This window comes from Chiloscyllium plagiosum, chromosome 28 (genome assembly GCF_004010195.1).
Source record: "Chiloscyllium plagiosum isolate BGI_BamShark_2017 chromosome 28, ASM401019v2, whole genome shotgun sequence".
NCBI classification, from domain to species: domain Eukaryota; kingdom Metazoa; phylum Chordata; class Chondrichthyes; order Orectolobiformes; family Hemiscylliidae; genus Chiloscyllium; species Chiloscyllium plagiosum.
The window spans coordinates 41,655,515-41,681,057 of NC_057737.1; the positions used below are offsets into that span (position 1 = coordinate 41,655,515).

Sequence of the window (25,543 nt, forward strand, 5' to 3'; positions counted from 1 at the left end):
GTGCTCTCTCCTTTGATGGTCACTATGCCTCAGGCCAAGGGTAAGGTTGAGAGGTACTGGGTTACCTTCATTGCTAACCTCAGTGGTTATGGGAATTGAACCCACACTGTTGGTTGTTGTTAGTTATGTATGGTCTAACAAGTGGACACATTCTCAACACAGTTAACCTGTTCAACCCATTCATAATTTCAGATCTGTACTATTTAAAAGTACAGTCTCTGTCAAATTTCCTCTGAACTTTCAATCTTCCTCAATTCCTGTAACTGTTTATCCTCATACCATCCTTGTGAATCCTCGCTTTTGCACTTCCTCCATGGGTCTTGATCCAAAGTCAAAATATGCCATTTACAAACAGGCCTCCATCTGTCTATACCATAACTCTGTGATTGTTGAATCTTTCCATGTTGTGAATAATTAATTCTTACTTTATAGCTCTTCAATAATTATGCTCAGTTTGTGCCCTTTGTCAGATCATGTATGTCGCTATCTAATCCAGCAAAATGACTCATTCTCTCCCTCTGCACAGTGTCTATAAATGTACAGACTGGTGCAGCTACATCACAATCAGAATGCAATAATATAACTAGTGCGTTAAATAACTGAACAAGTGATAAAACCATGTAATATCATGTGTTAATTAGAGAACTGTCTGCAGTTTGGAGCTCCACACTAATTAATACTTTATAGAGGGCAGAAGCTGAGTTCGTTAAATTGCTGCCTGGTATGATGAGATATCAATACAAAAACAGATTTGAAAATGTTTTTATATTACAATAGGGAAATACAATTAAATTGTTAAAATTATTAAAGTATAAAAATGGTTGATGAAAGCAGACTATTCTCAGAAGTCAAGAAACAGAAGATACAAAATTAAATGTTCAACAGGCAGCAAGAAAATGTACTTGATTCAAAATGTTGAAATTGTGATTTCCATTTCTGAGCTAGTAGAGGCCAACTTTCAAGATCAAATTGGATGTTTAGATGAAGGGATTGATGGATTATAGTAACAGGGAGGGCAAATCTTATTAGAATATTTGCTTGTGTGAAGGATAAAAGTCAATGGGCTGGTTGGGCCAAACGTTTATAGAAAGAAAAGACCTGCATTTGTACAATACCTTTCATAGCTGAGATGGAATTGTAAGATCTGTCACTCCTGCAGTAATAATGACCCTTTAGGTAGATGTTTTGTTTTAAAAATAAGAACTTCCTCATGTTTAAATTTTTTTTAAAAACTGACAAATGTCAGGTTCAAAATGCTATTGAGGATCGAGGTGACTGTAGAAAGAAAAGAGGCAATTTTATAAAGGGTATTATGGGTAAAGAGAGAGAGAATTAGTATAAAAATAAATTATTGGCCAAGAAAAGAGGACCTAAAAGTTTTTCATAAGCATTTAAATAGTAAAAGGACAGCAAAAAGATGGATGGAGATGATTAGGGACTAAAATTGAAATAGTCTTGTGGAGACAGAGGATGTGGCTGCGGTACTACATGAGCAGTGTCTTCAGAGAAGTAGCTGCTAAAGTTGCAGTAAAGGAGGCGATGGTAACAACGCTTGATGGAGAGAAATTGAGGATGGTTTCAAAAGTCCTTGAAGTAATAATGTTACCCAGTCCTGATCAACTGGATCCTAGGTTACTGGAGGAAGCAGTGAGCCCAAACTGGAGAAATGTAAATGTTACATCACTGTTCAAAAATTGACAAGGCCAGTCAGCTTAGAATAGCAAAGCTGTTAGAGACAATATTCCAGAATACAATTAATTCCTGCCTGGAAAAGCATGGGCTAATAAGGAAAAGCAAGAGATTGTGTGGCTAACGTGATTGAGTTATTTGATGAAAATAGAAAGAGTTGATGTGTATGTGGACTTTCAGAAGGTGTTTGATAAAACACACCTGAAGCAGACATTTGCCAAAATGATGGAAGTTTCTTTTACATGATGAGGTGTTGGAATCTGGAAAGCACTTACTGAAAGAACTGGTAGAAGCAGCAGTGCATACCATTGAAAGGTGTGTTGCAGCAACTTTCCAAGTCTCCATCAGTAGCCCCTTCCAAACGCATGACCTCTGCCACCTCAAAGGACAAGGGCAGCAAATACTTGGGAATGCTACTCCCTGCAAGTTCCCTTCAAAGCCACTCACCATCCTGACTTGGAATGATATTGCTGTTTCTTCACTGTCACTGGGTCAAAATACTGGAACTCCATTCCTAACACTGTGGGTGCACCTAAATCATGTGTACTGCAATGATTCAAGAAGGCAGCTCACCAGCACATGTTCATGGCCAGTTAGGAATGTTTGCATTGCCAATGGCACTCATCTCAAGAAGGAATACAAGCTACCAGTAACCGAGGTTCTGCAATACCTGCCCTAGACTTCTCCTCTCATCCATTTCTCTCTCCCCTTTTACGATGCTTCCTACAACCTACTTCTCTGTCCTAATATCTCCTTGTGTAGCTCAATGCCATATTTGATTTACAGCACTCCTGTGAAGCACCTTGGATCATTTTACTATGCTGAAACTATTACATATGCACAGGTCGCTGTGAATGGAATTTATGGAGCATTCCTTAACTCTTTTGAAGGAAATTTATTCATGAATTTTCATTGCAATTTTAAATTATTATGAAAATTATTATTAGACTAAGCAAGAGTGTTTCATGCCTTTGATAGTAGCACTCTCACTTCTCAGTCAGACAATTGTGGATTCCAAACCTCAACCCAGAGACTTCGACATCTAATTTAGCTCAATATTTCATTGCACTTCAGTGCAATGTCGAGGGAGTGCTGTATTATATGAAATGCTGTCTTTTGGTTGACAAGTTAAATTAAGGCCCTGTCTGTAGCAAGTGGGTGTGCAGTGTACAACATTTCAATGAAGAGAGGAGAAGTTCTATTTGTTTATCACTCATTCGACAGCACTGAAACCAGCTTCCCTTTCTTTTACCACATTGGTGTGAGGGACCTTCCTGTAGCTACATTGGCTGCTCCATTTCCTATAACGTTGTGTTACAACACGGGGTAAACCCCTCTGCTAATTTAAACCAGCCACACAGAAAAGATTCACCCCGTGCTGTAATCTGTTAAAATTCGAGAGGCAAAGGCTTATCCCAGGGGTCACTATTTAATGTAAAAATTAACAACTTTATTCTTTAAATCCAACAGAGAATATTAAAACCAACAGCTTTCTTTTTCTTAAACCCATCTTTCACTTCCCACTCTACAATACTAGTGTGATTAAAGAAATTCTCGATTAAGATTTACAAAAAAAATTCAACTTTCAAAATCAGTCAGCTGTCGAATCTTCTCTTCATATCTTCCTCTGCATATTTTTCTCTGTCGTTATTTTCGATGATCTGCTGTGTAAACTTATAGACAGATGTCTTTCAGAGAGCTGTTCTGCTGGCAGTCTGTACTTGTTGGTGGCTTGGCAGTTCTCCCCCTAACTGTTCAAAATGTCCAGTTTTATACCCCAAAACATTGCATCATTTCATTGGTTTGAATATTATCAAAATACTGAATTCAAATTTGATTGGATTGTGGTATCTTGGGGCATAATTTAAACTGATTGGCCAAATTTTAATTTTTATTTGTTTCAGGGCAACCGAGATGCTTCTAGCTGTTTTGAACACGTGTTACATTGTTATCTTGTTCCAGACTCTCTGTGCTTTATCCTTGCTAGCTTCCAATCTCTCTTAAAGGTACAGTATACCTCTACAAATTAATAACAATTGATAGCATTTTAAAAATGCATATTTGGCCCTGAAATTAGCAACATGATATGGCATTACAGCATCCTTCACAGAAGGTGAACTGGATTTGATTTCTAGTGATTTGGATTGGTTAACTTTACCATATTGGCTGTGGCTCAACTTATAACGCTCTGCCTCTGGGTCAGAAAGTTTCAAGTTCAAGCCTAAGTCCAGCATCTGCACATGGGTAAAAAGCAAGTCTGACCCTCAAATGCACAGACAATGCTGGAGAAACTCAGCAGGTCTGGCAGCATCTGTGAAAAGAGAAAAACAGCATGAACATTCTGAAGAAGTTATACTGGACTTGAAATGTTAATTCTGTTTCTTTCTCCGCAGATGCTGCCAGACTCAGTGGGATTCCAGAATTCTATACATTTGTCTCAGATATCCAGCAGCTTCGGTATTTTATTTTTAACTGTGGAAGGTAACTTCCTGTTTGATGAACTGAGGTCTCATTTGCCTGTTCTGGTGGCTGTCAAAGACTCCATGGTACAATTTCTAAGAAGGAGAGCAGTGGAGTTATCCCTGACATTCTGATCAATACCCATTCCTTAATTGAAAATCACCAGAAAGCTGATTATTATCACATTGCTGTTTTGGGGAATCTGCCTGTGTGCACAAACTGGCTGACTGGTTTCCAGCATTGGCTGTACTTCAGAAATACTTCATTAGCCTTAAAGTGCTCTGAGATGTCGAGGTGGTCATTAATTATGCTATATAAATGCAAGTTTTTTGAAGAACTTTGGGGGACACTGAGGTTGTGACAAGTGCTATTAATATGCAAGTTTTCTATCTTTCAAGAGCTTTGGGACATGCTGAGGTTATGATATACATACAAATGTACAGATTAGGTGCACTTCTGTCCCTCTTGCTCCACCATTTAATAAAATCACAGCAGGTTTGTTTGTGTTCATTTCCACCTACCACCAATAACCTTAGATTCCCTACCTAATAAGAATGTATCTACAATGTTGGAGCAAATTACTGCAGATGCTGGAATCTGTACTGAAAACAACAAATGCTAGAGATCGTGGCGGCTCAGGCAGCATCCATGGAAAGAGAGCAAGCTCACGTTTTGAGTCGAGATGATGTATTCACCACTGCCTTAGAAATATTTAGTGAGTCCATCTCCACTGACTTGGAGCAAGAGAGTTTGCAAAGTCTCACAGTTCAAAAACTTTCCCCTGAGCTTTGTCCAGAATTTTAAAAATTATGCCCCCTGGTTCAGGACACACCCACAAGAAGCAATACCCTTTCTGTGTCCACCTTGTCAAGACCGTTCAGAATATTATAAACATAATCAAGTCACTCCTTACACTTCTAAGCTCTAGTGGATCAAGACTGGTCTGTTCAAGCTTCCTTCATAAAAGTATCCACTCATTCTGGGTATCAAACTGCCTCTGAACTACCATATTTTTCTTAAATAAGGAGACCAAAATTGCAGGCACTACTCAAGATGTAAGAGCCTGTATCACACTGTGCCTACTTATGTGTTTAATTCCTGTTGTAATAAATGATAGTATCCCATTGGTCCTCAGGATTATGTGTTATGCCTACACACACAAGAACATTTCAATCCCTCTGCTCCTCAGGATTCTGTAGACATCCTTTGTTTAGTAATACTCTTATGCTTTTTTTATTTTCTCTGCTAAAATGAATAACTTCCTATTTTTTGACATTACAGGCAGTTCCTGGGTTGCTAATAGGGACAGTTCACAGGTGGATTTGTATGCAAGTCGGAACGCAATGCAGAACAATATAAGGTAGCCATTTGTAAGTACAGGAAATGTTTCTGTGTCATAGAATTATATGGTGCAGAAGAGGCCCTTTGGTTCATTGAGTCTCAACTGCCAAAAGTGTACTACTACCTACACTAGTCCCACTTCCCCACACTAGTCTCATAGTCTTGAATGTTATTACACTTTAAGTGCCCTTCCAAGTGCTCTTTAAAGATTATGAGGTTTCCCTCCTCAATTACTCTCCCAAGCAGTGCATTCCAGACCTTCTGGGTAAAAATGTTTCTTCTTCAAATTTTCTCTAAACCTCCTGCTTTTCACTTTATTAGTGCCCCCTTGTTATTATCCCTTCGATTAAGTGAAACAGCTGCTTTCCAATCACCCTGTCCATGCTCCTCATAATCTTGTCCACCTCTATCAGGTCCCCCTTCAACTTTCTCTGCTCCAAAGAAAACAACCCAAGCTTTATGCAGTCTCTCTTCATCGCTGAAATATCCCAGTCCTGGCAATAATCTAGTGACAAAATCAGAAATTGCTGGAAAAACTCAGCAGGTGTGGACAGAAAGCAGAGTTACGTTTCAGATCTAATGACCCTTCTTCAAAACTGAAGACTTGAAGACTCCATCAGGTGATGAAGGAGCGTCGCTCCGAAAGCTAGTGTGCTTCCAATTAAACCTGTTGGACTATAACCTGGTGTTGTGTGATTTTTAACTTTGCACCCCCCAGTCCAACACCGGCATCTCCGAATCAAAGTTTTGTACAATCTACACCAGGACTAATAAAAGCAAGCATCCTGTCTGCCTTCTTACCTACCCTAATAGCCTGTCCTGCTACCTACAGGCATCTGTGGGCAAGCATCCCAAGATCCCTCTATTCAAACTACACCTGTCAATGTGAGTATAAAGGAATACATGAGTACAGTTAAAAGTGTACAAGGTCGCCATTCTCTGGTTACAAAATCAGAATAGAAAAAACCTATTTTTTTAATATAAGAACCAATAGGTAAGAAAACGTCCAGAGCTTAAAGTCCAAAGTCTTATCTCTTTCAAAGTGCTTGGATATAAATAGATCAAATGTGTGGGCAACATTCTGGCAAATGGAGTATTCCCCAAATTATGTTTATACTCTCATACAGGGATGTAATTCGAACCGAGAGATCTTGGGTTACTTGTCCATAAGAGAACAGATAAAATCCATCTGTAAACTCCTATATCTTATTCAACAACATAGTTTCTTATCTATTGATGTGCCATCCGCAAATTTATGCCTTTCACTGAGGTTGTGACAGTAGCTATAAAAACGCAAGTGCTTCTTTGCTTTTCCCTTGCCAGAGGGGGCCCCTACATTAGGCAGGGGTGGGGTGGTGGAGAAACAGCCCCTGCAGGGGAAGGGGATGACTCTGCTGTCCGCTTCCTCAACCCAGCGAAGCCCGACCTGAAAACAGATACAGTCACTGCCCGCCGCCGATTGGCTGGAGAGGCGGGGGGCGGGACCGGGACCATTGTCCTCTTCGGCGGCCCCATTGGGTGGAACACAAAGAAGGCGGGGACTGATCGGGGCCCCGCGGCGCTGATTGGCCGCGGCCGGCCTCACCCGGAAGCGCGCTGCTGGTTTTGAGGGTGCGATCTGGTAAAGGAGGGGAGGTGTACCCAGAGCCTGGGGGCTGGCGGCTGCTGCCCGGCCGGGGGAAGCAGCATGTCTTTCCAGGAGTGCTGGGAGGAGTGGGAGGCCCTGGACAAAGATTATCAGCTGTTACAGGTAGCGGCGATCGTGCGGTCCGGCTTCCCAGCTATCCCTTCCCATTCCGCCGCCGCTGTCAGATCCCTCTCCCTGCCCCAAACTCCAACCACAGGTCCCAAACCTCCCCCCGTCCACCATTGGTGTATCTCTGGGCCCAGGAGCCAATAATTCCTTCCTGGTTGCCCCGATCGGCTGTCAGTCACCGGCTACCGATGCGCTGCAGATTGTTCGCTGTCCTGAGACCAAAAGAAAGAGTTATCCCGTTTGCAAACTGCAACGTGTCCCTCTCCTTTAGGCGGAATGGTGTCCTCTGATTAACCACCACCTTACTGTTCTCAATGTACCGCGTCCCTCCCCTCCCCAGGACTGATCTGATTTATTGCACAAGTACACCCTGTCCCCCGGAACACGACTTTCAATGCGTTTAATAACATGAAAGCTATTAAGTGTCATTGCAGAAATGGTTTAAATCTTCACACTGTGTTTCCTTTCTTTTGATCGCTTTTCTGTGCTGTTGACGAGATTAGAAAGAGATTCTTGGATACAGTGGGTGGTTTGGAGTGAGTGACCATAATGCAAACGACATCTCAAGTGTCAGATATTCGGGGAAAATATACAGATGTAAGGAAGAAAGGATTCTTACGATTGCTGTAGCAGTGTGAAACTGGTAAAGACGCAGATCTGAAAGTAATGAAAATCTGTTCCTGCTGACTTTTTTTCTTAAAACATCTCATGCGTTCAGGTACTTTGAAATGCAGCTGTTATTTATGCAAATCTGGCAAACTTCTAGAGTTGAACATTAGACCCTGCAAATATCTGTCAGCAACATTAATACTGAAAGTGCTCTTTGGTATTTGTTGGAAAAAGAGAGTGGGAAAGTCTATCAAACGGTGCCATTCTCTGAGGCCAAATGCCTTCATGACGAGGCAGAGTGTGGGCAGAGAAGGAAAGACAAGGAAGTAAATTCGGCATTCCCTTTGTGTTCAAAGATCTGCAGTGAGGAATCAGCCTGTTCAGGTTTTGTGACCAGCTATGGCAGAAACTCATTCTTGCCTAGATACCAGCCTTGAACTGAGGGACAAGTAGTAGGTAGCTGGCACAGCTATCAAATTCTTAAACACCCATAAGGTCACCTGCCTTAAGCTAGTTAAAAATCACTCAACACCAGGTTATAGTCCAACAGGTTTATTTGGAAGTACTAGCTTTCAGAGCGCTGCTGCTTCCAGTGGTTGTGGAGTATAAGGTAATAAGACACAGAAATTATAGCAAAAGATTAGTGTCATGAAATTGAAATGATATATTGACCAAACCTGGATTGTTAAGTCTTCAATCTTTTAGAATGGGTTGCAATTAATATGTAAATCCCAGAAGTACTTCTTAGTCACCTTCTCGAAATAACTTAAGGTTTTATAACAAAATGTGACGTCTTTTGTTATAAAATGTCACCTTTTGTTATAAAACCTTGTTATCTTGAGAAGGTGACTTAGAAGAAGTTCTGCAACCCATTCTAAAAGATGAAAGACTTAACAATTCAGGTTTGTTCAGTTATTGTAAACTTTTGCTATAAATTCTGTGTCTAATGATCTTATACTGCACAACCACCTGATGAAGGAGCAGCACTCTGAAAGCTAGTGTTTCCAGATAAACCTGTTGGATTATAACCTGGTGTGTGATTTATAACTTTTTCCACCCCAGTCCAACATCGGCTCCTCCATGTCAAGCCTTAAGCGAACTAGAATACATACTTCAAGTGCATGGATATGTTCAGCGTAGGACTGAATAGATATTGTGGTTCTGTTCGCCAAGCTGGGAATTTGTGTTGCAGACGTTTTGTCCCCTGTCTAGGTGACATTCTCAGTGCTTGGGAGCCTCCTGTGAAGCGCTTCTGTGATGTTTCCTCCGGCATTTGTAGTGGTTTGAATCTGCCGCTTCTGGTTGTCAGTTCCAGCTGTCCGTTGCAGTGGTCGGTATATTGGGTCCAGGTCGATGTGCTTATTGATTGAATCTGTGGATGAGTGCCATGCCTCTAGGAATTCCCTGGCTGTTCTCTGTTTGGCTTGTCCTATAATAGTAGTGTTGTCCCAGTCGAACTCATGTTGCTTGTCATCTGTGTGTGTGGCTACTAAGGATAGCTGGTCGTGTCGTTCCGTGGCTAGTTGATGTTCGTGGATGCGGATCGTTAGCTGTCTTCCTGTTTGTCCTATGTAGTGTTTTGTGCAGTCCTTGCATGGGATTTTGTACACTACATTGGTTTTGCTCATGCTGGGTATCGGGTCCTTCGTTCTGGTGAGTTGTTGTCTGAGAGTGGCTGTTGGTTTGTGTGCTGTTCAATCAATAAGCACATCGATCTGGACCCAATATACCGACCACTGCAGCGGACAGCTGGAACTGAAAACCGGAAGTGGCAGGTACAAATCACTACAAATGCCGGAGGAAACATCACAGAAGCGCTTCACAGGAGGCTCCCAAACACTGAGGATGTCACCTAGACAGGGGACAAAACATCTGCAACACAAATTCCCAGCTCGGTGAACAGAACCACAACAACGAGCACCCGAGCTACAAATCTTCTCACAAACACTGAATAGATATGTTAAGAATGGTCAAGACTATGATTTGGAGGGCATTGTTGAATGGGCTGAGCCAGCTCAAGGGTTTTGGTGTCCTAGTGAGCTGTGACTTTAATGATGCCAGCCATCACATTCAGTTGTTCTGAGCCCAGCTGATGTCATTACTGGACAAGGAAGTTCCCAGATCTGGCTTGATAGATCATGTTTTGTTTTTGTGATTTTAACAAGGTCTCTTGCTGAAATATAATCTACAGGATAGTGTGCTATCAACAATAAACCAAAACTTATTAACCAAAAGAAATGAAGATAAAATAGAATACATTATTTACTTAAATTACAAATTGAAAGATTTGTTTAACACGTGGTAACACAAGAAAATCCCATTAATCTCAAAGCACCCCTTTATAAGCTTTTCAAAAAACCTTGTACAGTACCCATTAGGGTTCCTTGAACCATGTTAACACCAAAGAAAAATATCTTTCCCCAACACCTCACTCTGCTTAAAGTAACCGTGATAATTACTGAAATAACTCCACAGAAGCTGGTATCCCGTCACCAAGTCATCCTTTATTTACACGTGCACAGACCTTGATACTGGTTTGACTTCCTCAGAGCCGGCTCTCAGAGTGAACAGAACCTCTGACACTCCTGTTTATGTCTGTCAGCCAGGGCTCCCTGATTGAGGCTGTTAACCTGGTCCAATCAGGGAACTCATTCTATGAGGTCCACCTGACTGACCCTGTTACAATCACGACATCTGTCTCCCTCTAAGTTAGCGTATGTAGGCCTGTTCTTTTTCTTATAGCCTTACCTGGGGCACTTTCACACCAGGTCCAGTTCTCTGACCCACCCTCAGATACAGGCAGCTTGTACTGGACTGTAGCCTGCCAACTCCATCTGGAGTGTCCTGGGAGAAATCAATCCTCTTCAGGTGGCAAAGGCATTAAGTGTGTGACATCAGCCATATCCATCTCTGATTCGGAGGTTTCTTTGATGCTAGAAAGGCTGGTTCTGATAGCCTTTCCAGCTGTTCTGAGGGGCCAGGTACATTTTGCTGCTGACCCATTCGGGAGTTTGCAGCTTTCGTGTGGTCCATGTGTTTGTTCAAGACCACCTCATTTACCTGAACCTTGTATGTCACAGCACATGACTTTGTGGTATCCATGCCTCTTACCCATATAGGCCCATTCCTATGGTTTGGGCACCAAAAATAAATTGTCTCTCTTGATTTGGTGATCCAGATAAGTTTCACTACTACCCCTTCCCCACCTCAAGTGGTCCAATAATCAAAGGAACAGTTTGGTATCGAGTGAAGCTGTAAGCTGTAAGCTGTTTTTTTAAGCCTGCCTTCAAAGTTCAGACTGCTCATTCTGCCAGACTGTTGGACGGTGGGTAGTATGGAGTGGTCCTTATATGCCGAATGCCATTTGAGTTTAGGGAATGCTGAAATTCTCTGCTGGTAAATGATGGCCTGTTGTCTGTGATCAACATTTCTATGACCCCGTGTATTGCGTAAGATATTTGCAGCTTTTCTAAAGTCATCTCCATGTTTGAAGAATGAACTTTATACATGTCCAAACACTTTGAGTGGGCATCCATAATGACTAAAAACATAGAGCTCCTGAAAGGACCAGAATAGTTAATGTGCAACTGAGCCCAGGGTTTACCTGGCATTCCCAGGAATGTGAGGGAACTGCTGGCGATACCTTTTGTCCTTATTGGCACTCAGGGCACTGCCCCAACAATGCAGCTATGTTGGTATCCAGTCCTGGCCACCAGACATAACATCTTGCCACCATCTTCATTTTGGAAACCTCTGGATGACCCTGGTGGAGGTCAGCAAGTATCTGGCAGCGACCTTTGCTCGGGGCAATCACTCTTGTTCCCTATAATACTCTGCCGTCCTCTACGTTGGCCTAGTTTCACTGGGTCCAGAAGGGTTTAATCTCTGGTTGTGATGGCCCATTTGTTTCCCTCACCACCCAACAGCTGTTTTAGTTTTGACAGGACAGGATCTTTTTGTGTCCACAGTCTGATATGGTCAGCGGTGACCAAAAAGGATGTCTAGAAAACTTAAAACCAGAGTAGACTGTTCCAGGGGCGGCATCACTGGTGGCATATCTGCCTGTGAGAGGCGGCTCAAGGCATCCGCATTTGTCATTAGGTCTCCTGGACTTGTAATTGTATGAGCTGAGATTAAGGGCCCACCGTTGAATTTGACCTGAAGCTATGGGCAGTACAGCCTTGTCCTCTTTGAGTAACCCCTAGCAGGGGTTTGTGGTCTGTTACGATTACAAATCTGTAAAGGTATTGGTGGAACTTTCTCACACCAAAGACGTCTGTCAACCCTTCCTTCTCTATCTGGGTGTATGTGTGTTCGGTATCAGCCAAGGTCCGGGAAGCATAATGATATGGGAGAGGGGTCCTCTCCACTGGGCAATCAGTGAGCCAACACAACCCTACTGGGAGGAATCACATGTCAGCACCACATCTCGCTTGGAGTTGCAGTGGGCCAACATCTTAGAAGATGGTAGCTGCTTGTTCACTTCCCGAAAGGCTAAATCTATGAGACCATTCACAAGGCTGACCCTTTTCAATAGCAAATGTCAGGGTATCAAGGTAGAGGCCAGGTTACGTATGAATTTTCCGTAATAATTCAACCAATAATCCAAAGAAAGACCTTAGTGCTGTTATAGATGTGGGAGTGGGGTAACGATCACCTTCACTTTATCTTCCAATGGACGTAACCTGGTCTTGTCAACTCTATAGCCCAAATAAGGGCTTTTCTGAAAAACGGCCGGGTACTTAATTAGAGCTTCACTCAGGCGGCCATTTTCTAATTGGCTCAATATTTTTCAATCAGGATGAATCTTTCTCAATCAATTTTGCACCATCAAGCTCAGACCAGAGCCTTTTATTTCTATCAGTGGGAACTGAACCAGCTGCTTCTTGTAAGAGGTCTGGAACCAAAGTTGGCCCCTTAATCTGTTCCCCAGTATAGATTCTCAGCCTGGCCAAGGTCTTGCACAAACTTTAAGGTTGCAGTCTTGTGTGAGATTTGGTAAAGACTGGCTCCTCAATCACTGATACAGCCGTGCCAGTATCAACCTCCATTAGGACTCCATGGGTGACCGTTTAACAGATATTAATTTTGGTTCCGATTTGGATGTCGATAGCAATTTAACAGTTCCAAGTTAGATGTAGGTGGACCTTCCAGGCTGTGCTCTCTCTCTCTTGGATACCGGCCTATGAATTCTCTTACTCGAGTCAGGACTAGTGGGACTCTTTTGCTGTCTCAGGTCCGCGTACTGGCAGCAACTGCAATGGTTTGCCAACCCGGATCCTTGAGAAAATTTTAACCATTTGGCTGAGGCTTGGCTTTGTTTTGGGGTTTTGCCGTGAGCTGACTTAGAGTCCCTCTGTTCAGGGTATATCCTGAGTGAGGCTGTGCAATTGTCTGCACTTACATGGCGTTTCCCAAGCTCAGTTGGCCTGGTAAGGGTATCCATTTCCATCGGCGTACGCTGTAACTTATATGCTCCACCTGCTGCATTTTCTATTGATAAAGCCAGTTGTAGTGTTGTTTGAAGTCCATTTGGGTTTCAGCCAATAGGTGCTTTCGCATGATCACAGCATTAATCCCACATTCCACATTGTCTGTGAGCATCTCATTAAGGGTTAAGCCAAAGTCATATGCCTCTGCCAATTGTGTTAACCTCATCAAAAATCCCGATGTTGACTCTCCTGGCTCTCGACCTGCTGCGTAAAACTGATAGCATCTCAGAATTTAGAGGAGGCTTGGGGCCATAATATTCCTTGGCTAAATCTGTCAACTCTTGAAATTTTAGTATCTGGTGCCTCTGGGAAAGTTAGGCTCCTATAACTGAAAAAGCTGCAGTCCACACACTATCAGGAGAATTACTAGTTGCTTTTCATTGGTCCTAATGTCATTTGCCTGGAAAAAAAAGTGTTCTTTCCACATACTGGGCCCAGGTTTTAGACTAGATTAGATTAGATTCCCTACAGTGTGGAAACAGGCCCTTTGGCCCAACCAGTCCACACAGACCCTCCGAAGAGTAACCCACCCAGACCCATTTCCGAATGAGTCAAATTTCCTAAGAAACAGCATGATGCCAGAAAGGTTTACCCTAATTTAAAAACTACTGTTACAAGCAAATCTCTGCAGGGGCATGTTTTTCTCTCATTGCCACTGAAATAAATCCACCAAGGCTGGTATCTATCACCAAGTCACCCCATATTTACATGTGCATAGTAAATGACCCTGACCCTGACCCAGCTAGCACAGAGCTGGCCCCGAGAGTGAACAGAACCTCTAAGACTCTTGTTTTTTTTATAAAGTTAGGATATCTGGTTGGCCTGAACGAGTTGCTGTGAAGGGTCTGTTTCTGTCATATACAACTCTTCCTGCTGTAATGCACGTTTCGTGAACGCAAATTCTCTGTAATGCGATTAATGAGATGGGGACACTATTTCTAAAGCATGAACTTTAAAAATGTGTGTTGGCTGTAATGTGATTACATCCAACACTTTTAATTGCTGTTCCTAAAGCATGATTTTTCTATAATGCGCAAGAATGCAACCATTGCATTACAGAACTATCTGTACAACTCTCTGAATCTGTAACGTGTGCAGAGGGGTGACGTTGAGCAGCCACTGCTGGCGGAAGAAGCATACTGCACCTGGTGTTCCCAGGCAGCCTCACATCTATAATGTGCATTGTAGCAGAATGACTAACCAGGCCCGAATCCGCTTAGGTTCCGAGATCAAACTAGCATGGCCACAGGCCACTCCTGTTTACATCTGCAGGCCAGGGCTCCCAATTTGGGGCTGTTAACTTGGTCCAATCAGGGAATTCCTTTCCAATGAGATCCATATGGCTGACATCGTTCCAATTACTACAACATTGCAATGGGAGAGACTTGGTTTTTAATCTGGTTTTGAGTAATATGATAAAGGCCAACTCTGTTGAATGTAGCTTGGAGACAGTAAGGACTGCAGATGATGGAAGTCAGTCAATAGACGTGAAGCTGGAAAAGCACAGCAGGTCAGACAGCATCCGAGGAGCAGGAGAGTCAACGTTTCGGGACAAAACCCTTCGAATATTTACACGCAGAGGGTGGTGCGTGTGTGGAATGAGCCGCCAGAGGAAGTGGTGGAAGCTGGCACAATTACAACATGTAAAAGATGTTTGAATTGGTATATAAATAGGAAAGGTTCTGAGGGATATGGGTCAAATGCTGGCAAATGGAACTCATTCAGTTTAGAAAACTTGGTCAGCATGGATGAGTTGGGCCAAAGGATCTGTTTCCATGCAATATGACTCTCTCTAACAAGTGCAAGAAGGCAGCATCTTTGGAAAATATAACTCTCCCTTCGTGTAGCACTGAAACACAGCCCAGATCTTGTGCTCTGGTCCAGGAATGTTGCTTGATGCTGCAGCCTTCTTTGACTGTGAAAAAGTTGGCAATCTCACTCATGCCACAAGAATGGCTGGCATGGGAAATAGGAAATATAAGACCAGCTGAATAGGAACTGTCCTTCAGTAGCAGCAGCAGAGATAACTTTACAGTGCTTGACCCGATGTGGGAGTGCTTCACGGTTTGAAATGTGAAGATGTACTAACATCCCACACCGCGTTTTGTTTTCTTCCCTTCAAGTTCAAATATTTCAGCAGTAACCAGTATCAGTAAATTTGACCACTGAAAACGCAGCATTAATAATAGCCACTGTTTAAATATGGAGGCTGTGTGTTCTGTAGGTGAAAGTTGAACCGTAAGCAACAGCCTGGGTTTCGTGGTAACACTCTCACCTCTGAGTCAGAAGAGCCCACTTTCAAAGCCCTATTCTGCACACAGTATTGACTTGGCATTTCAGAGCAACACCAAGGGAGTGTTGAATGAATGGAGATGGTGTTCTTTTGGATGAGAGGCGTTTAAATACAGGCTCCTGCCTTTCAAACAATGTCAGAGAGTCATAGAGATATACTGCACAGAAACAGACCCTTCGGTCCAACTCATCCATACGGATTGGATATCTAAATTAATCCAGTCCCATTTGCCAGCACCTGGCCCATATCCCTCCAAACCCTTCCTATTCATATACCTTTTAAATATTGTAATTGTACCAGCCTCCACCACTTCCTCTGGCAGCTCATTCCATACACACACCACCCTTTATGTGGAAGATTTGTCCTTTAGGTCCCTTTTTTAAATCTTTCCCTTCTCATCCTAAACCCATGCCTTCTATATTTGCACTCCCCCAACCTGAGAAAATGACATTGGCTATTTACTCTATCCATGCCCCTCATGATTTTATAAACCTCTATAAGGTCACCCCTTAGCCTCTGATGCTCCAGGGAAAACAGCTCCAGTCTATGCAACCTCTACCTATAGCTCAAATCCTCCAACCCTGCCAACATCCTTGTAAATCTTTCCTGAACCCTGTTGAGTTTCGCAACACCCTTCCGATAGTCAAAGATGCCGCAGTAATCCCAATGACCTGTCTCTATCCCTGAACTCTCACAAATGTTATCTGCACTGTTCCCCTCTGATGTTAATTCTATTGGCTTTATTTCATTGGCTTTGAAGTGCTCTGGGTGTCCTGAGGATTTGAAAGACACTATGTAAATGCAAGTACCTTTTGGATTTTTTTGTTTATTTCTCTCCTTTTCTCACATCATTTCTCCTTCTCTGACCTGGGTAAGGAAATACAACGTAGTTTCATTTTGTTCCCTCCTGTTGAATGCTCTGGTTTTATGATCGATAGTAGTCTGAGTTGTGGATTTTGTTGCTGTTTGGCCTGGATTTGGCACTGAGAGGTCACAGATCTTGTGCATTTGACCAAAATCCAACAACAGTGTGCATTTATATGGCACCTGCAATCTGCTGAAATATCCCGAGTGAAACATTCTCAAACACTAAGTAATTGAAAGATCAATGAGCAAGATATTAGTCAACAACATAGGTGTTAATAAAAATTCAAAGGAGGACAGTGAGATGGGGATGTTTAAGGAGGTACTTCTAGAGCTAGGGACCTGGACATTTGTTGATCTCCACTGCAAAGATAAATCATGAATCCCTGCAGTGTGGAAGCAGGCCATTTGGCCCATTGAGCCCACACAGACCATCCCACATAGACCCATCCCATCCCTGTAACTTATCCACCTAACCTGCACACCTTTGGACTGTAGGAGGAAATTGGAGCACCCGGTCGAAACCCACATAGACACATGGAGAATGTGCAAACTCCACACACCGTTGCCTGAGGCTGGAATTAAACCCAGGCCCCTGGTGCTCTGAGGCAGCGGTGCTAACCGCTGAGCCACCGTGCTGGTCATTGGGCTGAATTCTCATGCTCAAGGTGAACTGTAAGAGTGAATATCCTCCTAACCGATCCAGTCTCCCTTCATACACCAGTCCTGCCATCCCAGGAATTTGTTAGAGATAAGAGGAGCACAGACAACATGAAGGATTGTAAACTCTTGGGAAGCTTGCTGGTTTACATCTTCTGTAGTAATTGCTAATCTCCAGGTCAAAGCGGAGTGCATCCTGTGATTTATACATTTGATTCCACATAGTATTTAACCATCTTTTATCTCTTCCACAGGAAACACACAAGCTGTACAAGCAGCAGTTGGAAGAGGTGATCAAACTTCAAAACGCCTGCCTCAGTTCCATCGAACGACAGAAGAAGAAATACAGGGAACTCTCCAAAAGTCTTGAACGGTAAATAGTACTTTCTGTCGATCAGGCTTTTGGACTTTGGTTCTGAACTGTTTGCACTCCCTCAGCGTATTCAAACTGTAACATTGCACTCTTTATCCAATCGGGCAAATGGGAGAGAAGGAAAAATAAAAGCAGAAATGGATAAAATGTTGAGAATGCTCAGCAGATCAGGAAGCGACGGCAGGCAGAAATTAATGTTTCGGATGGATGATATTTCATTGGGATTTGGAAAACCGGTTTTAAGCAGGTGAAAAGGTCGGAGTGGGGGAATGACAAAAAGGAAGGTATGTGAAAGACAGGAGAGGTTAAATGATGACAGGATTGCTGGGGCAAGATCAAGGGGAGTAATCAAAGAAGTAAGTGCTGTGAGGTGAGGTGGTTAGAATGGCAGAGTACACTGATATCTGAATGAGGAGCTGGAGGATGCAGAAAGAACTTGCAGTTAAAGTAACATCCTTCACACGCTTATGCAGTTTGGAATCATTTGTTCTAATGTAGGAAATCAGAGAAGGCAGCTGTGTTGTTGGTTGAGGAATAATCCATGGCCAGGCCAGTGCAAGGCCTTTGGAGTTGTTTTTAATCTTCCCTGGGATGAGTGACCCTGGCTAGGCCAGCATTTGTTGTCCCTCTCTAATGGCCCTTCTGAGGGTGGTGCTAAGCTGCTTTCTTGAATTGCTGCAGTTCTTGGATGTAGGGACACCTCCCACAGGGCTGTAAGGGAAGGAATTCCAATATTTTTGACCCAACCACAGTGAAGGAAGTTGATGGCTTTCCAGGTTAGGATGCTGTGTGGCTTGATTTTAGTGTTACCGTGTATTTGCTCTTGTCCTTCTGGGTGGTAGAGGCTGAAGGTTTTAGAAGGTGCTGTTGCAGGATGCTTGAGAGTTTCTGCATTGCATCTTGTCAATGGTACACACTGCTACCAATGGATCAATGGCGATGAGATTGAATGTTTAAAGTGATGGATGTGGTGCCAATCAAGTGGTTGCTTTGTCCTGGATGGTGTCGAGCTTCTTGAGTGTTGTTGGGACTGCACCCATCCAGGCAAGTGGGGAGTATTCCATCACAGGAAATCGTAGTAGGATGTATACACTTAATGGTAAGGACCTGGGGAGTGTTGCTGAACAAAGAGACCTTGGAGTACAGGTTCATAGCTCCTTGAAAGTGGAGTCGCAGGTAGATAGGATAGTGAAGGCAGCTTTTGGTATGCTTTTCTTTATTGGTCAGAATGTGGAGTACAGGAGTTGGGAGGTCATGTTGCGGCTGTACAGGACATTGGTTAGGCCACGGTTGGAATATTGCGGGCAGTTGTGGTCTCCTTCCTATCGGAAAGATGTTGTGAAACTTGAAAGGGTTCAGAAAAGATTTACAAGGATGTTGCCAGGGTTGGAGGATTTGAGCTATAGGGAGAGGTTGAACAGGCTGGAGCTGTTTTCCCTGGAGCATCGCAAGTTGAGGGGTGGTTAGAGGTTTATAAAATCATGAGGGACATAGATAGGATAAATAGACAGAGGGTCTTCCATGGGGTGGGGGTGTCCAGAACTAGAGGGCATAGGTTTAGGGTGAGAGGGGAAAGATATAAAAGAGACCTAAGGGGCAACCTTTTCAAGCAGGGGGTGGTACGTGTATGGAATGAGCTGCAGGAGGAAATGGTGGAGGCTAGTACATTTAAAAGGCATCTGGATGGGTATATTAATAGGAAGGGTTTAGAGGAACATGGCTGAAAATGTGTTGCTAGAAAAGTGCAGCAGGTCAGGCAGCATCCAAGGAGCAGGAGAATCGAAGTTTCGGGCATGAGCCCTTTTTTTAAGAGGAATATGGGCTGAGTGTTGGCAGGTGGGACTAAATTGGGTTGGGATATCTGGTCAGCATGGACGAGTTGGATCGAAGGGCCTGTTTCCATCCTGTACCTCTCTATGACATTCCTGACTTGTGCCTCGTTAATGATGGGCAGATTTTGGAAAGTCCGGAGGTGAGTTACTGGTAGCAGAATTCGTAACATCTGACTGCCTTTTTATAGTTTCTGTATTAACTGATTTGACCAGAAACTAAATCGGACCAATGGCAGAGGATATAGATGGACAAGTTGAGATATAGAGTCAGATAGTATGAAACACCTTTGGTCCAGTTTGTCCATGCTGACCAGACATTTCATTGTCCCATTTGCCAGTGTTTTGCCAGGGTATCCCTGTTACTCCATCCTATTCATAATTCTCATTCAGATGCATTTTAAATGTTGTAAGTGTACCAGCCTCCACCACTTGCTCTGGCAGCTCCAGGCCTAGCAACATCCTTGTAAATCTTTTCTGCACCTTCTCAAGTTTAACAACATCTTTTGTATTGCAGTGAAACCAGAATTGAATGCAATCTTTCAAAAGTGGCCTGCAATGTCCTGTACAGCCACACCATGATCTCCGAACTCCTATACTCAATGCTCCAACCAATAAAGGCAAGCGTGCCAAACGCTTTCTTCATCACCCTGTCTACCTGCGACTCCACTTTGATGAAACTATGCACTTGCACCCTTAGATCTCTTTGTTTGACAACACTCTCCAGAGCCCTATCATTGAGAGATGAAATGTTGCTATTGACCATTTGCTCAGGCCTGGGAATGGGGCTTGAACCAGCCAGCTGAGCCAAGCTGCTGCAGTGCAGTCTTGTTTGACCCCTACATTTCAGTGATGTTACATCTTGATCTATTTCCTACCTCCCAGATGTCAGTTGCCAGAAAGCGAAGAGCAGTGGAGAGACACTGGTTTCATCCAGGAACTGATGAAGGAAAGACAAAACATCTTCTTTGAAATGGAAGCTTTCCTCCCAAAAAAAAACGGGTAAGTGCTTCGAGTGACCCCATCTACTTAACCCTTTGAGTGCCAAAGCAGCATTGCTTGTCAACAGATTTGACTTGGCAGTGCCTATTCATGCACATGTTCAGATTCTAGACTTCCAATAGATTGGGAATCTCTTCTTTGAAGCACATTGTCCAGCAATCGATTCTATTTTTATTAAAAATTTGCACTGGGTCCTTTTGTGATGAAAATATTGAGGTTCTAGCTTGTCGCCAGTGTCATTCATCAATGGATGTTAACTTTAATATGTAGTTTTTCTCTGTGTATTATTCTTGAGCAATTTCCTAGTGGAGTTTTCATTGATTGAATCCCTACAGAGTGGAAACAGGCCCTTCAGCCCAACAGGTCCATACTGACCCTTAGAAGAGTAAGCAACCCAGACCCATTCCCCTACATTTACCCCTGACTAATGCACATAACCTACACATCCCTGAACACTATGGGCAATTTAGCATGGCCAATTCACCTAACCTGCACATCTTTGGACTGTGGGAGGAGACTGGATCAAACCCACACAGACACATGGAGAATGTGCAAACTCCACACAGTCGGTCGATGCTGGAATCGAACCCGGGTCCCTGGTGTTGTGAGGCAGCGGTGCTAACTACTGAGCCACTGTGCCGTCTTTTTATACTTGCATTTAATGGTTGAAGCCTTGATATTTTGTCAGTGTAAAAGGTTCTCCTGCACAAGACATACGAACAGAATGGGACGGAACTCTGCCCGCTCCCCGAGTCCTTTCATTCCTCATGATACCGAAAATCTATCCCTTGCAGCCTTAAATAATGGTGGAGCATCGACAGCTCTCCGGCTGAGAGATTTCCAAACATTCTCAATCCTCTGAGTGAAGTCATTTCTTCTCCCGTCTGTCCGAAAGGATTGGCCCCTCCTCTTCGGACTGTGTCCCCCCCCCCTCCCAGTGTTTGCTGCTCAACAGAAACAATTTCGGTATCTACCCCTATTGAGCCCATTCAGAATCTTTCAATGAGATCACCACTCATTCATCTCAACTCCAGAGAATACTGGTCCAACTTATTCTCACCATTGGACCAACCTAGTGAAGCTTTTGCTGAACTGCCACGTAGCCAATTGGGCACATTGGGTTGAAGTTGTCCACTCGGTTGCTCAAGGGGCTACATTTATTTGTGTGTACCTCACAAACATTTCATCCACACATTGGTTTGAAAGCTGACAAGTGGCCTGAATGCCAAGTGTTTTGTTGCCCTTAAAAGGGCCTTTATTTCTGCTGTGACCTCAGGAAGGATAATGATTCTTTTCCTTCTGTTGCAGGCTGTACTTGAGTCTGGTTCTGGGAAATGTCAATGTGACCCTGCTCAGCAAACAGGCCAAGTAAGTATTGACTGGGCCCACTCCTGGATGGGTAAAGTTCTCGTTCTCATCTCCTTAAGTCTTCCATGTGACCTTGTCCATTTTCTCCGTGCTGCAGGTTTGCCTACAAGGACGAGTATGAGAAATTCAAGCTCTGTCTTACCATCATCCTCCTCCTCATCTCCTTCAGCTGCAGATTCTTGTTAAACTCCAGGTGAGAATTGGTTGGTGAATGCAGAGTGACAGTACAACTGGGAAAGTGGCCTCTCCTCCCCAGCCTCCGGGCGGTTAACAGAAATGCTTCATTCAGCCCCAACAGAATCCCTAACCTGAGGGAAGTGCCATTGGAGAGGACAGGGTTGTGTCTGATCTTCCAGGTACCATTACGTGCTCACTAACCTTTGACCTTTTGACCAGACAATGGGAAGGCACTGGCCTAGTGGTATTACCAATGGTCTGTTAATCCAGAAACTCCACTAACATTCTGGGGACCCAAGTCCCAATCCTGCCACAGTAGATAATGGAATTTAAATTCAGTAAAGAATCTGGAATCAATGACCGTGAAACCATTGTTAACCACCAGAAACACCCATCTGGTTAACTCGTGTCCTTTAGGGAAGGACATCTGCCATCCCTTACCCGGTCTGGCCCACATGTGACTCAGGCCCGTAGCAATCTGGTTGGCACTTCACTGCCCTCTGGGCTAGCCAGTGATGTCCACAGCCCATGAGTGAATATAAAACAAAAGACTTGTGACAACTAGCTCCTGACAAGAAACACTAAATAATTCTTCATATTTTTACGATATTGAAGCACTTGCATTTACTTTTAGTAGACAGCCGCTTTTGTTGGTTTATAAGTTCCAGGTCATAGGTTCAACTAAGACATATAAGCTGAGTTCACCACTCCAGTGCAGTACTGAGGGAGTGCTGTACTGTTGGAGGCAACGCCTTTTGGATGAAGCATTAAACAGAGTCCTATCAGGCGGACGTTAGAGGACCCACGGAACTACTTTGAAGAAGAACTGAGAATTTCACTAGTTCACCTGATCTATTTCTTTCATTTTTGTCCCTGAGCCAACATCACTGGTTATTCTTGCATTGCTGTGTGTGAGACCTTGCTGTGCACTAATTGGTTGCTGCATTTCCTTTGTTATCCAGTACATTATTTGTCTGTAAAGTGAGCATTATGATGTCTCTAGGTTGTGGCAGAAATGCATTTTCTTTCTGAATGGTTTACCTGCTACTGAGATGAGAATTGATGATTGGAAATAATTTACAGGCTGGAATCAGTTTGAGTTACTCTGCTATAGCTAGGGTGATCCATCTTGGTCTGCTCCAGTCCCCAGCATCTCACGTACCAGTCTTTAGCGAATTGGATTCACTGTGTATGATATTAAGAAACAGTTGGAGACACTGGATACAGCAAAGGTTACGGGCCCTGCTAACATTCCAGCAATAGCACTGAAGCCTTGTGCTCCAGAATGTGCTGCTCCCCTAGCCAAACTCTTCCACTACACTTACAACAATGTGGAAGATTGCCCAGGTATGTCGTGTACATAAAAAGCAGGACACATCCATCCTGGCTAATTACTGCCCCATCAGACTACTCTCATCAGTGAAGTGATGAATGTTGTCATCAACATCTGCTGAGCAATAACCTGCTCAGTGACTCCCAGTTTAGGGTTCTGCCAGGGCCACTCGGCTCCTGACCTCATTACAGCCTTGGTTCAAGCATGGACAAAAAAGCTGAATTCCAGAGGGGAGGGGAGAGTGACAGCCCTTAACATCAAGGCTGCATTTGACCAAGTATGGCATCAAGGAGCCCTGGCAAAACTGGAATCAATGGGAATCAGGGGTCAAACATCCCACTGGTTAGAGTCACACCTGGCACAAAGGAAGATGGTCGTGGTTATTGGAGGTCAGTAATCTCAGCTCCAGGACAACTCTGCAGAGTTCCTCAGGGTAGTGCCCTGGGCCCAACCACCTTCAGTTGCTTCATCAATGGCCTTCCCTCCATCATAAGGTCGAAAGTGGGGATGTTTGCGTAATCATCAGCGATGTTCAGCACCATTTGCGACTCCTCAGATATTGAAGCAGACCAGGTTCAAGTGCAACAAGATGTGGACAATATCCAGGTTTGACTGACAACTGGCAAGTAACATCGCCTGGCATTTGTGTGGCATCAATGGACATCTCCAACAAGAAACAATCTAATCATTGACATTCAGTGGTATTACCATCACTGAATTCCCCCACTATCAATATCCTTGGAGTTACCATTGACCAGAAACTGAACAGGACTTGCCATGTAAACACAGTGGTTACAAGAGCAGGTCAGAGGCTGGGAATAATGTGGCGAGTGGGTCAACCCACACAGGTGGGCTGCAGCTGTCCAAGAAGGCAGCTCGCCCCCCCCACCTTCACAAGGGCAATTAGGGATGGGCAATAAACATGGTCCGACCAGTGATGAATGAATAAAAGATAAAGAGCCCTGGCTGTGATTGCAGTCCTGGGGTCAATCCTAGGGGTGGTGAATGACTTTGTTTCATCTCTGTTCAATATCCTCCAGTACTCTTTTTTTCCCCCCCCCCCAACAAAACTGGATGTGTAGTATATTAATTGTATGTCGTTGTGTGGGAGTCCCTTGAATTTTGAGTGCCTTAGTGTAATAGCCATTATTTACAATCACGTCATGACTGAGATTTTAAGAGGCATCAGAGTTGAATCAGGTCCTGCTGGCAAAGAGAGAATTTGGGAATTGGTGGCGTAAAAGGTATTCCAAAAATCTTGAACTGCTTGTATGAACATCCAAACAAGAGTAGGGCCTTGGAACCTTTGAACGTCCTCTGCCTCTCAATAAGATTGTGGCTGATCTGATTTTAACCTCAAATCTACATGCCTGCATATCCCTGATAATCTTTCATCTTGGTAATGAAGACTCTATCTACCTTTGCCTGAGAAATATTTAGAGAATCCACTGATTTCTGGGAAGTGAATGCCCCAGACTGAGAGAAAATGTTTCCTAATTTCTGGTTGGACACCTTCTTTACATGATGACCTCTAGTTCTCCCACAGATGGAAACATCCTCTAAACATCCACCCAGTCAAGTCCCCTCAGGATTTTGTATGTTTGAGATGGTTGAGGTAATGGTGGCTTGAAAATTGATGGGCAGGCCGTACTGATGGGCATGGATAAGTTGCCTGGTCAAGATGGCTTGTGCCTCGGTTTCCTGAGAAATGTGGGGGTAGGACTTGTCGTTGAAATCGTTCCTAAATACAGGAGGAGGGCCAAAGGATTAGATAGCAATCAGTGTGACTCACTTGCTCGCGAAAAGAGCATAGCTAACAACTACAAACCCAGTCATTTTAACATTGGTGTTGGATTAAGGTTCGGAAACAATAATTGGATAAAAGTAATGGAGAAGTGAGTTATTTAAGGAAAGCTAGTGTGGGTTAGTGAGAGACAGATAGTCCTTGATGAACCTACTGATTTTGCTGAAATAACAGAGCAAGTTGATGAAGAGAATGCAATGGATATTGTCTGAATGGAATTTAAGAAAGCACTTAGACAAAGACTGGTGTCAAAATTGCGACTTGTGGAATAAAGGTATCCGTGGGCAGCTGGTAGAAACCTTGAGCACACAAAACAAATGGGTCCCAGGTAGTTTGCAGATAGGAGGATGGTAGACACTGGCTCCTGAAGGTTCAGTGCTAGGACCACCATGTTTTACATAAGTGATTTGGATATTGCAACGCAGAGTCAACTCTCCAATGATACTAAATGTAGAGGTGTGACAGACGGTGAAGATGATTACAGTGGCACTAG

At 43.5% G+C, this 25,543-nt stretch overlaps 1 protein-coding gene and 1 long non-coding RNA gene across 3 annotated transcripts in view; both read left to right on the forward strand.

The window, feature by feature from the left end:
• The first annotated feature begins 3,575 nt into the window (after positions 1-3,575).
• On the forward strand, positions 3,576-6,065 carry LOC122563836. The gene is made up of 3 exons (XR_006315752.1): positions 3,576-3,695; positions 4,083-4,146; positions 5,431-6,065. It is a non-coding gene; the product is annotated as an uncharacterized LOC122563836 (long non-coding RNA).
• A 1,010-nt stretch (positions 6,066-7,075) lies between these two features.
• The window catches only part of LOC122564140 (ion channel TACAN-like), a 29,512-nt gene continuing 11,044 nt past the window's right edge, over positions 7,076-25,543 (forward strand). The window contains exons 1-5 of one of the 2 annotated variants that reach the window (XR_006315828.1): positions 7,076-7,240; positions 17,419-17,537; positions 20,252-20,368; positions 21,677-21,736; positions 21,834-21,929. Coding sequence is in view for 1 of the 2 variants with exons in the window: in XM_043718759.1 (XP_043574694.1) it covers positions 7,178-7,240; positions 17,419-17,537; positions 20,252-20,368; positions 21,677-21,736; positions 21,834-21,929 (455 nt within the window). In the remaining variant the exon portion in view is untranslated. The remainder of the gene's footprint in view (positions 7,241-17,418; positions 17,538-20,251; positions 20,369-21,676; positions 21,737-21,833; positions 21,930-25,543) is intronic. The other variant, XM_043718759.1, reaches the window with a different exon arrangement.